The 15,128-nt window shown below is 51.5% G+C and overlaps 6 protein-coding genes and 1 non-coding gene across 7 annotated transcripts; 3 read left to right on the forward strand and 4 right to left on the reverse strand.

Annotated features, from left to right (window-relative positions):
- Positions 1–140: 140 nt before the first annotated feature.
- Positions 141–236, reverse strand: BKA78DRAFT_t71. Its single transcript has one exon. It is a non-coding gene; the product is annotated as a tRNA-Ala (tRNA).
- Positions 237–3,074: 2,838 nt separating this feature from the next.
- BKA78DRAFT_308461 (uncharacterized protein) lies at positions 3,075–3,467 on the forward strand. Its single transcript, XM_066887948.1, has one exon. The coding sequence runs from the start codon at positions 3,082–3,084 to the stop codon at positions 3,319–3,321; it is 240 nt and encodes a 79-aa protein (XP_066746333.1). The 5' UTR covers positions 3,075–3,081; the 3' UTR covers positions 3,322–3,467.
- A 2,542-nt stretch (positions 3,468–6,009) lies between these two features.
- Positions 6,010–6,694, reverse strand: BKA78DRAFT_293511 (uncharacterized protein; the record flags this gene model as incomplete). The annotated part of the gene is made up of 4 exons (XM_066886226.1): positions 6,010–6,188; positions 6,229–6,420; positions 6,474–6,546; positions 6,596–6,694. The coding sequence occupies 4 exons, from the start codon at positions 6,692–6,694 to the stop codon at positions 6,010–6,012; spliced, it is 543 nt and encodes a 180-aa protein (XP_066746334.1).
- Positions 6,695–6,916: 222 nt separating this feature from the next.
- Positions 6,917–8,027, reverse strand: BKA78DRAFT_293512 (uncharacterized protein; the record flags this gene model as incomplete). The annotated part of the gene is made up of 2 exons (XM_066886227.1): positions 6,917–7,357; positions 7,404–8,027. 2 exons carry the CDS (start codon positions 8,025–8,027, stop codon positions 6,917–6,919), a joined length of 1,065 nt encoding a protein of 354 aa, XP_066746335.1.
- Positions 8,028–10,228: 2,201 nt separating this feature from the next.
- Positions 10,229–11,133, reverse strand: BKA78DRAFT_293513 (uncharacterized protein; the record flags this gene model as incomplete). The annotated part of the gene is made up of 2 exons (XM_066886228.1): positions 10,229–10,906; positions 10,960–11,133. The coding sequence occupies 2 exons, from the start codon at positions 11,131–11,133 to the stop codon at positions 10,229–10,231; spliced, it is 852 nt and encodes a 283-aa protein (XP_066746336.1).
- Positions 11,134–11,288: 155 nt separating this feature from the next.
- On the forward strand, positions 11,289–12,594 carry BKA78DRAFT_293514 (uncharacterized protein; the record flags this gene model as incomplete). The annotated part of the gene is made up of 3 exons (XM_066886229.1): positions 11,289–11,426; positions 11,479–11,793; positions 11,848–12,594. 3 exons carry the CDS (start codon positions 11,289–11,291, stop codon positions 12,592–12,594), a joined length of 1,200 nt encoding a protein of 399 aa, XP_066746337.1.
- A 907-nt stretch (positions 12,595–13,501) lies between these two features.
- On the forward strand, positions 13,502–14,650 carry BKA78DRAFT_377962 (uncharacterized protein; the record flags this gene model as incomplete). The annotated part of the gene is made up of 3 exons (XM_066892895.1): positions 13,502–13,546; positions 13,598–13,912; positions 13,968–14,650. The coding sequence occupies 3 exons, from the start codon at positions 13,502–13,504 to the stop codon at positions 14,445–14,447; spliced, it is 840 nt and encodes a 279-aa protein (XP_066746338.1). The 3' UTR covers positions 14,448–14,650.
- Positions 14,651–15,128: the final 478 nt, after the last annotated feature.

Consider the following 15,128-nt stretch of genomic DNA (forward strand, 5'->3'; position numbering starts at 1 on the left):
CCGGGACTTGCAATTGAGCCCATCACTTTTGAAGTATGGGACACTTACCCCGCAAAATCATTGAAAGACCCACTTGTACGTCCATTTCCAAGCCAAAAAGATCGTCGTCGAGTCCATCAAAAGGGCAAAAGAAGAAGTATTGGACAAGTTGGGGATTGAACCCAAGACCTCCCGCATCCTTGCGTATTTGAAGGATTTCATGCAAAGCGGGCGCTCTGCCACTGAGCTACATGCCCTCTGTTTGAGGCAGGAATAAGCTAGCTGTGATTGCTTCCTTGTTCCTTGTTGAATTTTGGGTGGAAAATGTAAAATATAAAGTGTATTATGCGCTTTTATGCTTATGATACTTAAGGCACATTTTCTCCTTCCAAACTTGATCTAATTAGATACTTGACATTCTACTGCAACCCTGATGTGCCTTTACTACTTATTGAACTTGTAACTAGGGGTAAACCTACCTCACCATCAACTGAAGACACAGGATGGAGGATCAGTGAAATTTGCGTCAGTGCCCCTTTTACGACCGGATTCAGTTCGACGATACACGCAATTGCGGGCCCTTGTAAGCTTTCCACAAGATCTGAACTGCCGTGCTCTTCGTCATGCGACTTAGGTATACTTTTGTCATCAAGAATGAAGGCACTCGAAAAATTCACTACATCGCTACTCCAGTCCGCCTACCCCTTCAGCTTCCCTCTTCATTATGTTCGAACACAACTTTCATGCGCTCTGATAGTACAGAATCCAGTGATATCAAGCCTTTGTCCGCAGCACTTGCTTGGTTGTCTTCGAGTTACAAGTGCAGCCCCTGTATCTCGTCGTCTAGAACCTAGTCGTCTGGGCGCCGAGCAGCCCACCGGCGTGTCGACAGCAGACAGGTAGAGACAGTGTCCGTTACGCGTCTCGTCTCGAAAGACCCGATTATTTCAGCAATCTGACCGAGGGTTGAGGGGCTCCAGCACCTCCGCGTGGTTGAGTCGAGTCCCGGCGCCTTACCCTTTTCGTCTAGCTCAGTTCCGCGGGCGCGACCACTCAACACCACACTAACGGGCGCGCCTTCTTGCTCTGCAGGTAAACGATTGTTTTGTTCTCACGTCTCACAATCGTGTCAGCCCCACTGCTGGGTCTCTTCGCATTATGGGCACCTCTGCTCAACCACTTCCTTTACACGTCTACTCCTCGTTTCATTCGTTCTGCGCGTCGACCGACTGTCGTATGGGGCCGGCGCCGACTCTTGATACTCACCTTGCCATTGTAATTGAGCGCCTGCTGCTCTCTTCAGTTGTTTCACTCGCTCACGATCCTTCCAGTACCTATTCTCGGGACTCTTTACTTCACCACCAGACCTTTGCGCACCTCTACTGCTGTCGACGATTCCCTTCAAGTTGCCCGCTACCCAGGACGTCATTGCCTCGATACCTTCAACTCTTGCGCCCCACGCGCTCTCGCGAATAACCTCGGCTCGCTCTTAAATGGCGGTTTCTCGCAATCAAGAATCGGCAGAGCGCCCCGACGGCTCGCCCCGTGCGCTTCAGACGCCGGTTCGCCTAACCAAACAGGCCCGGCTCCACCACCGCGGTATGCTCCACCAGATCGGCCTACATTTTTTCGTATATTTTCGCTGACAGTACCGCAGTGGGCCGCATAAGAATGTCAACTCAATGGCAGGGTACGGGTGCTTGAATGCTCCCTGTAGCTATCATTTCACAGGCTTGAATGGCCAATTCTTGACGTGGCAAGGCGCTTGAATGCTCCCTGTGTACACGCATCTTGACCTGGTCATTTGGATCAGACACCCATCGGGAGCAGGTTGACAAGCCCGCTTGCGCATGGAGAAGGCCGTAGTAGCAGCTCGACTCCTCTGGCTACGATCCGACCCAGCAAACCGGGCACGCGAGCCAACTCCGCCTCCATAGCCTGTTCAAATCCAGCTTGTAATGCCAACGTATGAGTGGCCTGGTCTCGCGAAGCCGCCGCCTAAGCCCCGGAAACGCGGAGAACAGGCAGAAGTTGAGCCCGAAGATGATGACCAAGCATAATGGGATGCTGATGATGAGGAGGCGACTGCATCAACAGACGAGCAACTTGCGCGCATCCTCCAAGACAAAGAATACGTCGGCAAGTCCAGCAGGAAACAAAGCAATCGGTTTGCAATCGACGACAGCGACAGCGACAATATTGGCTGACAGAATCGCAAGAAAAAAATGCCAACTCAAAGGCAGGGTACGGGTGCTTGAATGCTCCCTGTAACTATCCTTTCACCGGCTCGAATGGCCAAGTCCTGACGTGGCAAGGTGCTTGAATGCTCCCGGTGTACACGCATCTTGACTCGACTCCCATGGCTGCGATCCGACCCTGCAAGCCGGGCACGCGAGCCAATTCTGCCTCCGTTTCCGATACAGATCGAACGCGTTACACCAACATACGAGTGGCCTGGTCCTTCAAAGCCGCCGCCTCAGCCCCGGAAGCGCAGAGACCAAGCAGAAGCTGAGCCACAAGATGATGACGACCAAGATGATGATGATCAAGAAGAAGGTGACGCTGATGTAGAGGAGGAGGCTGATGCAGAGGCGACTGCATACAGCAGCGACGACGACCACGACCAGCCCTCATATTCTCCCAGCGAATCCCCAGTTACGGACACTAGAACCGCCCGGGATGAAGAGCTCGCCCGAATGCTGCAAGAGGAGGAGTATGGTGGTCCGCCCAGCAACAAGCGCGCCAGGTTGGAGGTCAATTATAATAGCGACGATGACATTGGCTAGCCATCATCTTCAAGACCAGTTCGCAACCAGTCTTCGGCGTCCAACCCTAGAGTATCGCGGGATGAGGAGCTCGCAAGAATTCTGCAAGAAGAGGAGTACACCGGCCAGACCAGCACCAAGCGTGCTAGGTTAGAGATCAAAGACAGCGATGATGAAGACGACATGCCGCCATCCAAATCCAAGAGAGCTATCATCTTGGATACTGACGATGAGGAGGACCTTTTCAGTGACCCTGAAACCTCATCAGAGGAAGAAAATGAATGGATCCCAAAATTTGCCGGCGACAAAGGCAAGGGAAGGGCCATGCCCCCTGCCGATGCGAAGGACAAAGGCAAAGCGACCCGGACAGATGACGGCGACAACAACAACGACGACAACGACGACGACGACGACGACTATGCGTCCGACGTGTCCAGTGTTGACCTTGTGGATATCCCACGCGACCATGATGTTCAGAAAATTTCTCGTGTCGACAAGGGCAAGGGAAGGGCGATGTGATGAGTGTGGATGGATTCATGTTTGCACGAGGATGGTGACACTACTTATACCAGCATGATGGAATTTTGCCATGAGGATTTTTACAATGATCGAGTTTACTCAGGGAATAGATTAACGACTAGCGCGGAGGACACTTTTGCTCAAGACTCGCAGTTTTAGCTATATATAGAGGGGAAAGTTGCACATCAAGCTTACTGACAAGGAGAATTCTACATTTTCAAGGCATTCTGCTCCGCTGTGAAGTTTTCGTGCTGTTGCATCTTAGGTGTGGTGCGAGAGCCACTTAGACCCGCGAGGAAGGTGGCTTCCTCATCAGAAGTTGCAACTGGCAACGCACTGACAGCGAAACCTCTCAACCCTCCCGTCAGCAACCTCTCAACCCTCTACAATCTCCCGAACTTCTGCAATCCACCAAATGTGCAATCCCATTGTCTGGTGCTCTTCCTCTTGCCAATTTTTTTCCATCACTACTCAAACATGGGACAGAAATTGCCCTGGGAGGGCACTCGTACGACTAGTGTTGAGGGAAAACCTTCTAGTCGCTCACCACCGACTCCAAGTGAAGGGTACGTTTCTTGTCGCTAAGTAATATACGGCCATGTCCTTACAATACACAGAATGAGAGATGGCGAGGATGACATTTGGCGCAAGACCGAAGACGACGGGAGCTTCTTGCGACTTCGCAGCTTTAACACGCCCTATTCACCTCGAAAACTACGAAAAATTGTTTCCTCACGACGACAGGCCTCTTGCCAAGTCAACATTCACCAGCAAACCTCTGAAAAATACCTCCGAGCACAAAATGACTGAATAATGGGACTCGACGGCTCTGTGGACAACCCTCGCGTCGATGAATACCAGCGCAAATGGGCCGAGGACCGCATTCGCTGACAAGACGCAAAGATCCACAACAAGCAATCAAAAGCCATTGAAGACCCGAAGCCTAGTCACGCGTCCACACAAGGCATGTAGAAGCGTAGCTACACAAGGATAAAGAGGTCAAGACTCCCTGTTTCAAGGCTGTGGGCAAGTCCCGAAAGAGAGGAACGACAGACAAGAGAGGATGCCAGGAACAGAGAGGAGCCAAAGGAGACCAAAAAGGGAAAGGATATGAAGAAGGACTATGGATATCCGATTGAGTGGATCCCCAGGTTTTTGTACTAAAATGTGCTGAATTGTCAGACATGGCGAGGCATGTAGGGCGCATAGTGGAGCGAGGAATTGATCGCTATATCAGTACAAAATCAAGTAAGTTGATCAGCCTAGACCTCTCGATACATATTAATTCCTCTTCCCTGTAGAATCCGTGGAATCCTTTAACCGCCTCCGATGTACCGCGCACTGATAGCCTGGAATCGACTATGGCAGCTGGACGCGTTCGACCCCTATATCCCCTTATTCACCGTCCTCATTGTCTTCATCTTCATCCTCGTCCGAGACACTGAAGTTACTGAAGTCGATGCTCCGGCCTCGTAGGGCTTCCGTACTATCTGCGGGGCGCAATAGCTCCTCCAACGAAAAGCCATCTCCCTTGAAAGCGTCCTTACCCTTAAAAGCAAAAACGGGCATCTGGTCAGGTGCTCTACCAAGAAGGTGTTGGCAAATGGGGTTGAGTTGTTGCACATATTCTGGCAGCTGTGGGCAGTGGTGGAGGAAAATTCCATCAACGATCAACTGCGTGAATCCGTAGCGGCCGTTCCGAGAACTGCAATAGTCAGCTCAATTCAGCATCGATGAAGGGGGTGACATACATCCGTTTCCAACCAGGGAGGAAACGTAGGAAGAAAGAATCACCAAGAGCCTTTTCGAAAATAGCCAGGTGCTCCCCGGCCGCAAGGTCGTTCTGTAGCACAGGGAGTCATCATGCGCGGCTTCTCAAGACATAGGGAAAAACTAGTACACCTACACTTAGGAAGAGCCTTGAAAACGGCTAAGTCTTTATAGTTAGTTGAAGATAGGGAGTCATCATGGGCTGCTGCTGAAGAGATGAGCTGCCATTATGGCTCCATCAACACCGAGGCCTTCAAGGCACAACGTGATCGTCTCCAGAATGAAATCGCCGCGGGCGAGCACCTCATGATAATTGAGGAGCTACTTGGAAGCTCAGTCTTCCTTCTCTTCGTCAAGGGCTGGAAGCGGATGTAAGTTTCCCCCTTCTCTTTTCTAATGCCCCGGTCAATCGGCCAAAACTGACAGTTCTTAGTTTTCGGAACGGCCGTTACGACAAGACCGGCGAAATTTTCCAATCACTCCTGCAAATCCACTGCCCAAACCTCCCAGCGCAGATTCGGAGCCTGGATCCAATCTCTGGACGGTTGCTTAGATCGACTCCAACGACCCTCCCAACCTTTGCTTTTGAGTTGGAGGGCGCCTTCGAGGAAGACAAACCCTCCTTGGAGTCGTTGTTGACGACCACAAACGAGGTGGCAAGGGAGGACCTCGACTCCAGCGACTCTGATGACGGAAGTGTTGGCTCTGGAGATCAAGGTGATTAGGATAAAGATGGACAGGGGCTTTGCTTTACCACGGGCACTGAGGCTAAGGGAGGCAGGTCTTCGATACACATCGGCGCAGGGCTAGGTAGGGCTGTACTGAGAACGTTGGAAGTGGAACGAATCAGACGAGGGTGTCGTAGAGGCCTTAGCACTTTGAATTGCAGTCATTTCTATCATCATATTGGTCCAATCCATTGGTATCGTCCTCTATTCAGTGCTCATCCTGAGCTGGTACGCGCCATGTAGCCATCTTACTGGTTATTCTTTCTCTTCTTCCTAGGAGAAGAGGTATCCTCGTCCACCGCGTGCCTTTTGGCGAGACCTTGGCGACCACGGGAGTATAGGTTGTAGAGGGGGCTTGAAGAGATTCCGCCCGGGGCACTGGGAGGCGGGGGCCGGGCCTGCCGTGCGGCGAGATGGAGTGCCTTTACTTGTTAGATGCGGCTCGAACGTATTTTAAGTAGACTTACCGCTCTTCTCTTCAGACTTGAGGGTGCCAGTTTTCTTGACAGGCGTCATCGGGCCCTTGTTCTCAACGAGCTTCGCGCCCTTCTTGCCAGGCTTTGCGCCCTGCTTGGTGGGCTCTGAGCCCTCGACGGGCTTACCATGCTCGCCCGCGACCTTGCCAAAGACCTCCAACGAGAGCCCCTTGGCGGTCGCGTCTACTCCAATGAGTCATTTGTTGTCTTTGATGATTTTATATGAAGGAACCAACGGTTGGCGATGATTTGAAGGAGGCGTTCGAGCTCTTCTTCCGTCTTCACGTCTTTCATGATTTCGGCAACTCTCTGAATCAAATGTTAAGTTCGTGCCTCAAGCAATGCAAGCATATCGTACCTTGCTCACCTCCTTCGTCTCCTGGAAGCGGCGAAGTTCCTCCTGCGCGGCGGCAAAGTTGGCCTGGAGGCGCTGCTCGGTATCGCCCATGGAGGTCATGTTGACGGTCGGTGAAGAGGGAAGAGACGCGTTGGAAAGAGAGAAAGGTAGAGAAGGCCGTTTTTATCTCATCGACGACGCCAGTCCTCTTTTAGTTGGTTTCGCTTTGAGTAGACTCGCCAGTGGCCTTGACGGGTGTCAAGGGGCCTTTGTTCTCGACGAGCGTCGCGCCCTGCTTGCTAAACGGGTAGTGTCAAAGTGCGGTGGTTCGGGACATGGTGACTATTTCGACCAAGTCAACATGCGTATATATGGGGAGCATTCAAGTGCCTTAGCAGCCCGAGACTTGGGCATTTGAGCGTATGGGAGGGTTGGTGCAAGTCCCTCTTGGTCCTCAATTGTGGTCTTCTGTCGACGGAAGACTGGTCTGGTAGGACCAGGAAAGTTGTAGTTGGGCTGAATCGGCGTTATTGGGACCGGGAAAGCTGGGAGGGCTGGGATTCGCGGGCGTTGATTAGGCGCCATATTCAGCCAAGCCTTTCGTGGATCTCTTGTATCTTTTTTCCATTTCTTGACAGCTTCCTTGGTTGCGCCGGCGTCTTTTAACCGCGCCGCAGGTTGCTCAATCTGGAACCGATGGGTCTTTCGGACCCACGCATCCCAGGCCTTGTCTTCCGCTGTCCAAGCGTCCTTTTTCTTTTTGGCCGCGGCACTGTTGCGTTCCTGCCGTTCGCGTATGATCTCTGCAGGATCGATCGAGGTTTCGTACCCAGGCACGGAGAACGATTCTTGGAGATGGACTGAGGATTTGAGTGGTTTCCAAGGGAGATCCTGTCCATGCCATGGGGAAAGCCTGCGCAATGGGGAAAGCCTGGGTTTCGCGCGTGCTCTCTTCGCTTCCTGGGAGGAACGTATGAAGATAGTCCAATTGGAACGTTTCGAAAAAATTACAGACAACGGTTATAATTGCAATTGATTCTGGCTTCCTATCCTCAAGCCTGCTGTACCTCGAGGTTTGCCGAAAGTCCATAGTCCAGTCGTCCTTTTCTGAGTCGAGGAGACTGTATCGGCAACACGTTGCGCAAAAATTTGGAATGTTTCGTTGGCCATTGTGGTTGCAGGCGGAAGGCAATGATGGAGCTAGGGCCAGCGAGGTGGTCGAGGGAGGTACTCGTTGTGTACGAATGAGCTCAACAAAGGTGAGAGAGATCTTGTCGAAAACCAGACGACGATGGGTGAGGTAGAGGGACCGCGAGACTGGTGTGTGAGCTGGACGACGACGGTGATGCAGAGCAGCTGAAAGAGAAAGGGAGAGAGAGAGAGAGTTTCGGAGATATGGCAGGCTGACTGGAGTTCTGTGCTGGTGGGCAGGTGCAACTTTGAAGAAGGCCATGTAGGTTGTTGTTCTGGCTATGGACGACGCGCGCTGGAAGATGCGCCTAACTACTACTACTACCCTCAGGTGACGTCACAGGTAACTGCGCCAGCAGACCTCCACCTTCATCACTCCCCCTAGGGCTACGGCGCTCCCCCTGAAACCCAGTATTGTGTCCATGTCCACTCCCTTTCACTCCCCCTGCTACTGAATACCGTACATTTTCTCCCCCTGCTCACCCATGTCATCTCCCCCTACTCACTTATACCGTGTCGTTCAGTAGTCACTATACACCATGTTGAATGTCTTGGGCATCTCATCCTCTAGGTACTTCTTCTTCCACTCCTTAACCAACTCCCTATCCACCTTGAAGCCCTTAGGCGCGTTATCAGGGTGAAGGTGCTAGCATTTACGCGACGTATGTCTAGTCTCCTTACAAACCCAGCAAGTAATAGTAGTGTAGTCCCTCTTGCCAGCGCCCATGTAACCATATGGCTGGTATCCAGCTCCACTCTCCTCATAGTCGCGCGTCTAGTTCTTGGTCTTCCACTTATTAGTAAGTTCCTTCATCATCTCCTAAAGCGTTGGATATTTTTCATCCTTTCCCTTAGCACAAAGATTATAACACACCGCGCTAACCTATTCGTTCATCTTGCCACTCAGACTGATAACGGCTATAAGGTGCATCACCTATTGCTTCTTACTAATTTCCAATCCAGTGTTCAAGACCACCTTCAGTGTGGCATTCCACTTATTTAGAAACACATTGAGATCCTCCTTCCTCTCCTTCTACACAGTGTAGATCCAAGCCTGGTAGTGAAGCGAGTCATGGACTGGGCCCTCTATAGAAAAACAGGCAACCAGGGTGTCATACATGTCCTTCACAGTACTAGAAAGAACCTGGTTGAGTTCCTCAGAGACAGAGTTGTAGATAGCTATAATAGCCCTATTATTCTTCACATCCCATTTATCAAAGACCTTACACGCTTTTTCATAGTCGCCAGTAATATTATATTCTTTCTTAACCAGTTCATCAGGCTGAGAGTAGTCGCTATTAACATAGCACTAGAGCTCCAGCATCTTCAGAAACGCCTCAATCATTTTCTACCAATTCTCAAACAACTCGGGCTGGTCAAGCTTCAGGAGCTTGAAAGACTGAGAGTCCAACATGACAGGAATTGGAAACGGTATCGGTATTAGTATTAGTCAGGATCAGGATTAGGAACGGGATTCGCAGACGTGTTTCACACCACTTAATAACCAAGCCAGTGCCCAGGAACAGGATCAGGTGTAGATGGTATTGGTATGGTGTGCCACTTAGGGCTAGATCATGCGCGGTCACAAAGGGTGCAGTATCATCAAAGATAGTGGAAGTGTTTAGGTATGGTGTGGCGCCGCGCGCCAGAGACGGTGAGGATGTTCAGCAATGAGGTTTGGTAACAACGAGAGGGATTGGTGACAGTAGGCCTCAGATCATGGGCTGTCGGTCGCAAAAACTCGGTGTTTCATGGACAGTAACGGTGAAGTGAGCGCCGGCAACAATGAGGCGCCCAGAGCACAATTCTGGTGAGCAGAAATAATTCAGCAAGGTCGGTTTGAGCAGATTGAGTATGAGAAACAGCGGTAGGGATGAGGGCTCATAACCTAAAGAAGGCTATGTAGGTTGTTGTTCTGGCTATAGACGACGCGCGCTGGAAGATGCGCCTAACTACTGCTACTGCCCTCAGGTGACGTCACAGGTGACTGCGCCGGCAGACCTCCACCTTCATCAAACTTCCTCAAGAAAAGAGGGAAAGTGCCCAACTCACCACAATTCTCGTGCGGGAGTCAATACACCTGTTCGCGAGCGAGTTGTACCGCCGGCAGAAGAAAGCCATGAAGGTGGTTGTTGTTCTGGCTAGGTGTGCGCGAGCGCGAAAACGCTCCCAAATACTGGACACGCTGATTGATGACGTCAGAGGCGACTGGGATGGGAGTCTTGCCCTCTTTGTGTATCGATGTTTCCGCACGCCCTGCGTGGAATTGTGACTGGGCTTAGGGTCCTCGATGGTTTTGGGGTGCTTGTTGTGGATCTTTCGGTTCTCAGCCCAATTGCGCTGGTATTCGTCGACGCGAAGGTTTCTCACGGGACCTTCAAGGTCGGTTTGACGATGTGTGTGAAGCTATGCACTGGAGGGCGCTCATAGTTAAGTGATCTCGCCAATTCTGGTAGAGCCATTTCAGAGACGATGTTGGTCCAGAAGGTCGCGTTGTGCTTCAACATTGTTTCTCTGAATTCTAAGTTGGAGTCTGCTCTCGGGAGATTGAAGACTGCTTCGAGAAGCTCGGCAACACGACAAGCAAGGATCGGAAGCGTTTCGTCGGCCATTGTGATTGTAAGAGGAAGGCAATGGTGGAGGGAGCGACAGCGAGGTGGACGAGGAGGTATCCGGTGTACGAGCGAACTCGACGATGAAGGTGAAAGAGAGCAGCTGCGGGACAATTGTGCGAAAGCTGGACGACGATGGGTTATGCAGAGAGATAAGCTGAAATCTGGCGGGCTGGTTTGGGTGGTGTGCTGGTGGGCAGGTGTGACTTTCTGGTGTGAAGTAAGAAAGCTGGGAGACAGTGCGTTGTGCTGGCGAGCCAGGAGGAACTCTTCCTCTGCCAGCCGAGCTGAATTTTTCCGCAGTATCATCCCGTGCCCCCAAGATGTCCATCAGTGCTTGGGACCTGTTTCTCCTTGGTGCAGCTGAGTCCATGGACAGCACAAAAGACTGTGCATTAGCTACAGTCTTTCCTTGGGGGCGCTCGCTATTGCCCGAGTTTGTCTTCGTGGTATCTCCCGCGTCGCTTTCCCACCCTCTGGTAGGCTTTGTATTACCAGGACCGGGGCGATCATGACTTGATCTCTTGGTCTGCACAGACGTAGCGGTGGACGACTTTTGCCTCTTTGTGCTTCATTTCGTACGTTTTCATCGTAGATGGCGGTCGAGAGACCATTTTCGTCAGTGTCTGGTCCGGTCAGCTCAAATCCTGCCAACTGACATTTCAAGAGGTCGGAAACCAACTGGATAAAGTCTCCCTGCTCAGTGATCTGCACAAGCAGCGCGTCCAGGATCTGCTGAGCGTCAGTCATGTGCATTTTTGGGGCTGTGGGATGTGACGTACTTTGCGGAGCTTCCGCTTCTGACGCCCAGCATGGGCAGCTTTGTAAGCTGTGGGTAGCATGCTGGACAGAGGTTTTGATGATGCGGATAGAAAGCACGGTAGGGCAATTGGCGAGTCAGTATTCTGGGCATGGATCTGGTGTTGAGTCTAGAGGTTTCTATTCAGTTTGACTGGGTACTTTCGCAAAAACACCCACGCCAAAACACCCACGATCTGTTCGCCGCATATCCATCTCCCACCACCCATCACCCACCACCCATCGCCCTTGTTCGCTGCTCAGGAACCACTACTCCCCACCACTTCTTTCGGTTCCGTTAAGGACTACTATGAAGTTGCGGATTCCCACAACCAGCTCGTCCAGCGATGCGAAGCAGTCCTCGACATTGTCCAAGCTGCCTACGAAGACTGCAGCATCAAATGCGGCACTGAGGGCAATGTTCCTGGGAATTTCGATGACGAAGAACCAATGCCGGAGTTTGGTGACTTCGATGACGACGACGACTCAACTCGGGATTCTGGTCGCTCCTCGCCAGAGCTCGGCTCCGCCAAGGACGATTTCGTTGAAGATGACGATCAAACCACATTTTCTGAAGGAGCCTACGAGCCCGAAAATGATGAGATGGAGTTTGATGAGGTAAGAAGAGCTACACGACATTTTTTCGGCCTCCTCATTACTTAAACATCCCAGGAGGTCCCTCCCAACACACTTCCTGTCCCCACTTGGCCGAAATTCCCTAAATCCAACATGAGATTCATCAAAAACGGCGCGGAGATCATCGACGTCTGCAAAGCTGCCTACAAATTGCTCGCTGGATCCAAGAGAGACCAAAAGGAAATTGAATGGGTTGGCAAGGCCATCGTCTTCATGTGCAAGGTGTTCGCCACAGATGGGCTCAAGGTATTGAAGAAGAATGTGGGCACCTTGCGTTGTGGTGGACTTCGAAAAATCGACCAGCTCCAGATTGGAGACAAGGATACCGATGTTGGTGCGAAGGTCGAGCGCTTCATCCAGTCAGTTCGTTTCGCAAACCGCATGGGCGCTGTTCTCGATTCAAAGGAATACGCGTTGGCCAGATGCATGTTCGACATTGCCAGCGCCTGGGGCGACGTGAAACAGTCTATTCAGAATCAGGATGAGTTGTGGACGGGTTTACTTGAGGATGATGAGGATGTGGACCTGCTCCGTCAACAAAGCAACAAGAGGAACAGTCTTGCCCTTGGCTTTGGATGTTTGGCCCTCCGGACCTACCCTGAGTTAAAGCAAGGTGCGTCGATCGACAAGGATTCTTTCAACAAGTGTCGCAACCGCCTCCCTGTGGTCTGCTTTGAGGACTTAGCCATTTTCAAAGGCTCGGTCCAGATGTTGGTATTCTGGATCTCCATGTCTTCAGCAGCCGCACATGATGACTCCCTGTGTTCTGCCTCAAGGACTTAGCCACTTTTCAAGGCTCATGCCAAAGCAGACCTGATGGATTCCCATGTCCTCTGCAGTAGCGCATGATGACTCCCTGTATTTTACCATAAAGGCTTAGCCGTTTTTGTAGGCTGATGCCGGCAGCAGATCGATAAATTTCCATGTTATCAGTGGTAGCGTATGATGACTCCCTGGATTCTACCATAAAGACTTAGCGATTTTTTCAGGCTCATCCCAAAGCAGGCCTGATAGATTTCTATGTGCTCTGCAGTAGCGCATGATGACTCCCTGTATTCTAACTAAAGGACTTAGCCACTTTTCAAGGCTCGTGTAGAGCGGACCTGATAGATTTCAGCAGTAGCGCATGATGACTCCTTGTACTCTACCACAAGGACTTAGCCGTTTTTGAAGGCTGGTGCTGGCAGCAGACCTGATAGATTTCCATGTCCTCTGCAGCAGCGCATGATGACTCCCTGTATTCTACTATAAGGACTTGACTTAGCCATCTTAAAAGCTCGTTCTAGAAGCAGGTATGAAATCTCTCTATGTCTCCAGTAGCAGCGCATGATGACTCCCTGCGCAAGTGAAGTTTACTGACTTCCCGTTTAGGTCGCTGCCTGCGGTCGCGCGGCGCGCCTTCCTTCCAGGCTTCGCCATGTGAGTCACCAGCAGGTATAAAACCATCTTCTACCTCCTCTGAGCACGATCACTCCTCAACATCACTCCAATCCTAAGGTATTTCCTCTTCCATGACCAAACCTCGCCTAATTGCCGATCACTGACCATCACACCAATCAGAGCACTTAGCGAGCCACTAGCGTGCCTCGCTTCACCTAGCTTTGCCTCCTTCAACTAGCGCTCCCGCTAGCGCGACGCTAGCATCCGACCATCCCGCCAATCATAAACCTCTTCGCTTTAATCATCCAACATGAGCGTACACTTCGGACGCGCTGCGAGTGTGGAGCCTTACGAGGTATCTCAATTTGCTCAAGCTCAATGAGCCTCATCTGCTAATGCGACACAGACGGAGCCCGAGAAGGTCACCGTCAACGAGCCTGAGACGGATGCCAACCATGCCAGCCAGTCTGGCGCTCGTCCCAAGAACCTCGCGACGGGCAGGCGCCCCATCACCCACAACCTAGACAAGCATGACACCATGATTCTGGACCTCAAGTCACAGACGCTCGGAGACACTCAGATCTCAAGGATTCTTAATCACGACGGCGGAAACTACCACTCCAAGACCATTGGCACGCGTTACCGCAGGATCCGCCTGGCCAAGATGGCGCACAACGACGAGCCTTTGGAGCTCAACAAGATGTACTGGACTGAGGAAGAGGTACGTGTTGGCGCGCGCACACAAAACAAGGTGACTTGATACTGACAAATTTTAGGACAAGCTACTCTTGAAGTCCTACACGATCAACGTCGAGCGCCACGAAAGGGAGCGCGCCCGCGAGGTCGCTCGCTTCTTCGAAGACATTGCATTCTCAGTGAATGACCTTGAGAAGAACGTCTTCTACTCTCCCGACGCCTGCAAGCGTCGCTACGATGACCTCATCAGCGGCAAAGCCAAGCCGCACCCCGACATCGACCAGAACCCCTATCGTGCCCGTGACGACGCGCACGCGACTCTTGCTGTCCACGAGAAGAAATGGGCGAAAGTGCAGGCTAAGAAGACTGTTGATTGGGAGACTGTACTCGTCAACGAGGCCGCTGGGAAGCGAGTGTGCAAGACGCCGGGCAAGAAGAGGGCTTCTGGAAAGCGTCGTCCCCCCGGCCAGCGTCCGGCCAAGAAGCAGAAGCTTGACAAGGAGCTCTCGGACGAGATTGTCTGCTCTGATGACGACTCTTCTGGCGGATCCTCCGGCTGAAAAGGCTTCGGCTGAAGCTCCTTTGTCATGCATTGCATGATCTCCGACATGGTTGCGAAGCGGGGTGCAGTCTGGCCTTTACTTTTTCTCTGAATTGCTAAAGTCGAAAATGGTGATGGTGATGGGAGGATGGTTCTCGGATGCGTCAAGGATACTCAGAGCAAGGCAAGGCACTGTACATTAGCATATCGACTGCCCCCAGGATGGAAAATTCGAGCGGAAACAAAGCTCGATCCTACTTCATGAATTGAATTTAAAAGATTGAAAGATCTTCAACCATTCCAGGCTTGGTTAAGGTTGATTGTGAATTCCCAGGTGACGAGAATGGGGAGCGTTTAGGCATACCGATGAGATGAGACGAATTCAGACCATCATAAACGGCTGCAGACAGTGAGTTTTCAGTCGTCTCACTCCTGCGGAAATCGAACATGCAATAAAAGGCCTGTCGAAAGACGGGAAGCAAACAGAAAGTTTGGAAGAAAAGGACCGGGAGCATCCAAGTCACCCAACAGCAGCAGTGATTGAAATGCGCAGATGAGGAGATACTGTATGTCCGCAGCAATTAGCTGGGAAACATCAAAGTAGCTGCCGGAATAAGATGTGTAGGGAATCAAGATTTTGCGCAATGGTTCAGAGAAGCAGGGAGCACTCACACGATTAGCTAATGGCTTAATGAATGAG

This window comes from Phyllosticta capitalensis (assembly GCF_038381095.1).
Source record: "Phyllosticta capitalensis strain CBS 128856 chromosome Unknown BKA78scaffold_3, whole genome shotgun sequence".
Lineage (NCBI taxonomy): Eukaryota > Fungi > Ascomycota > Dothideomycetes > Botryosphaeriales > Phyllostictaceae > Phyllosticta > Phyllosticta capitalensis.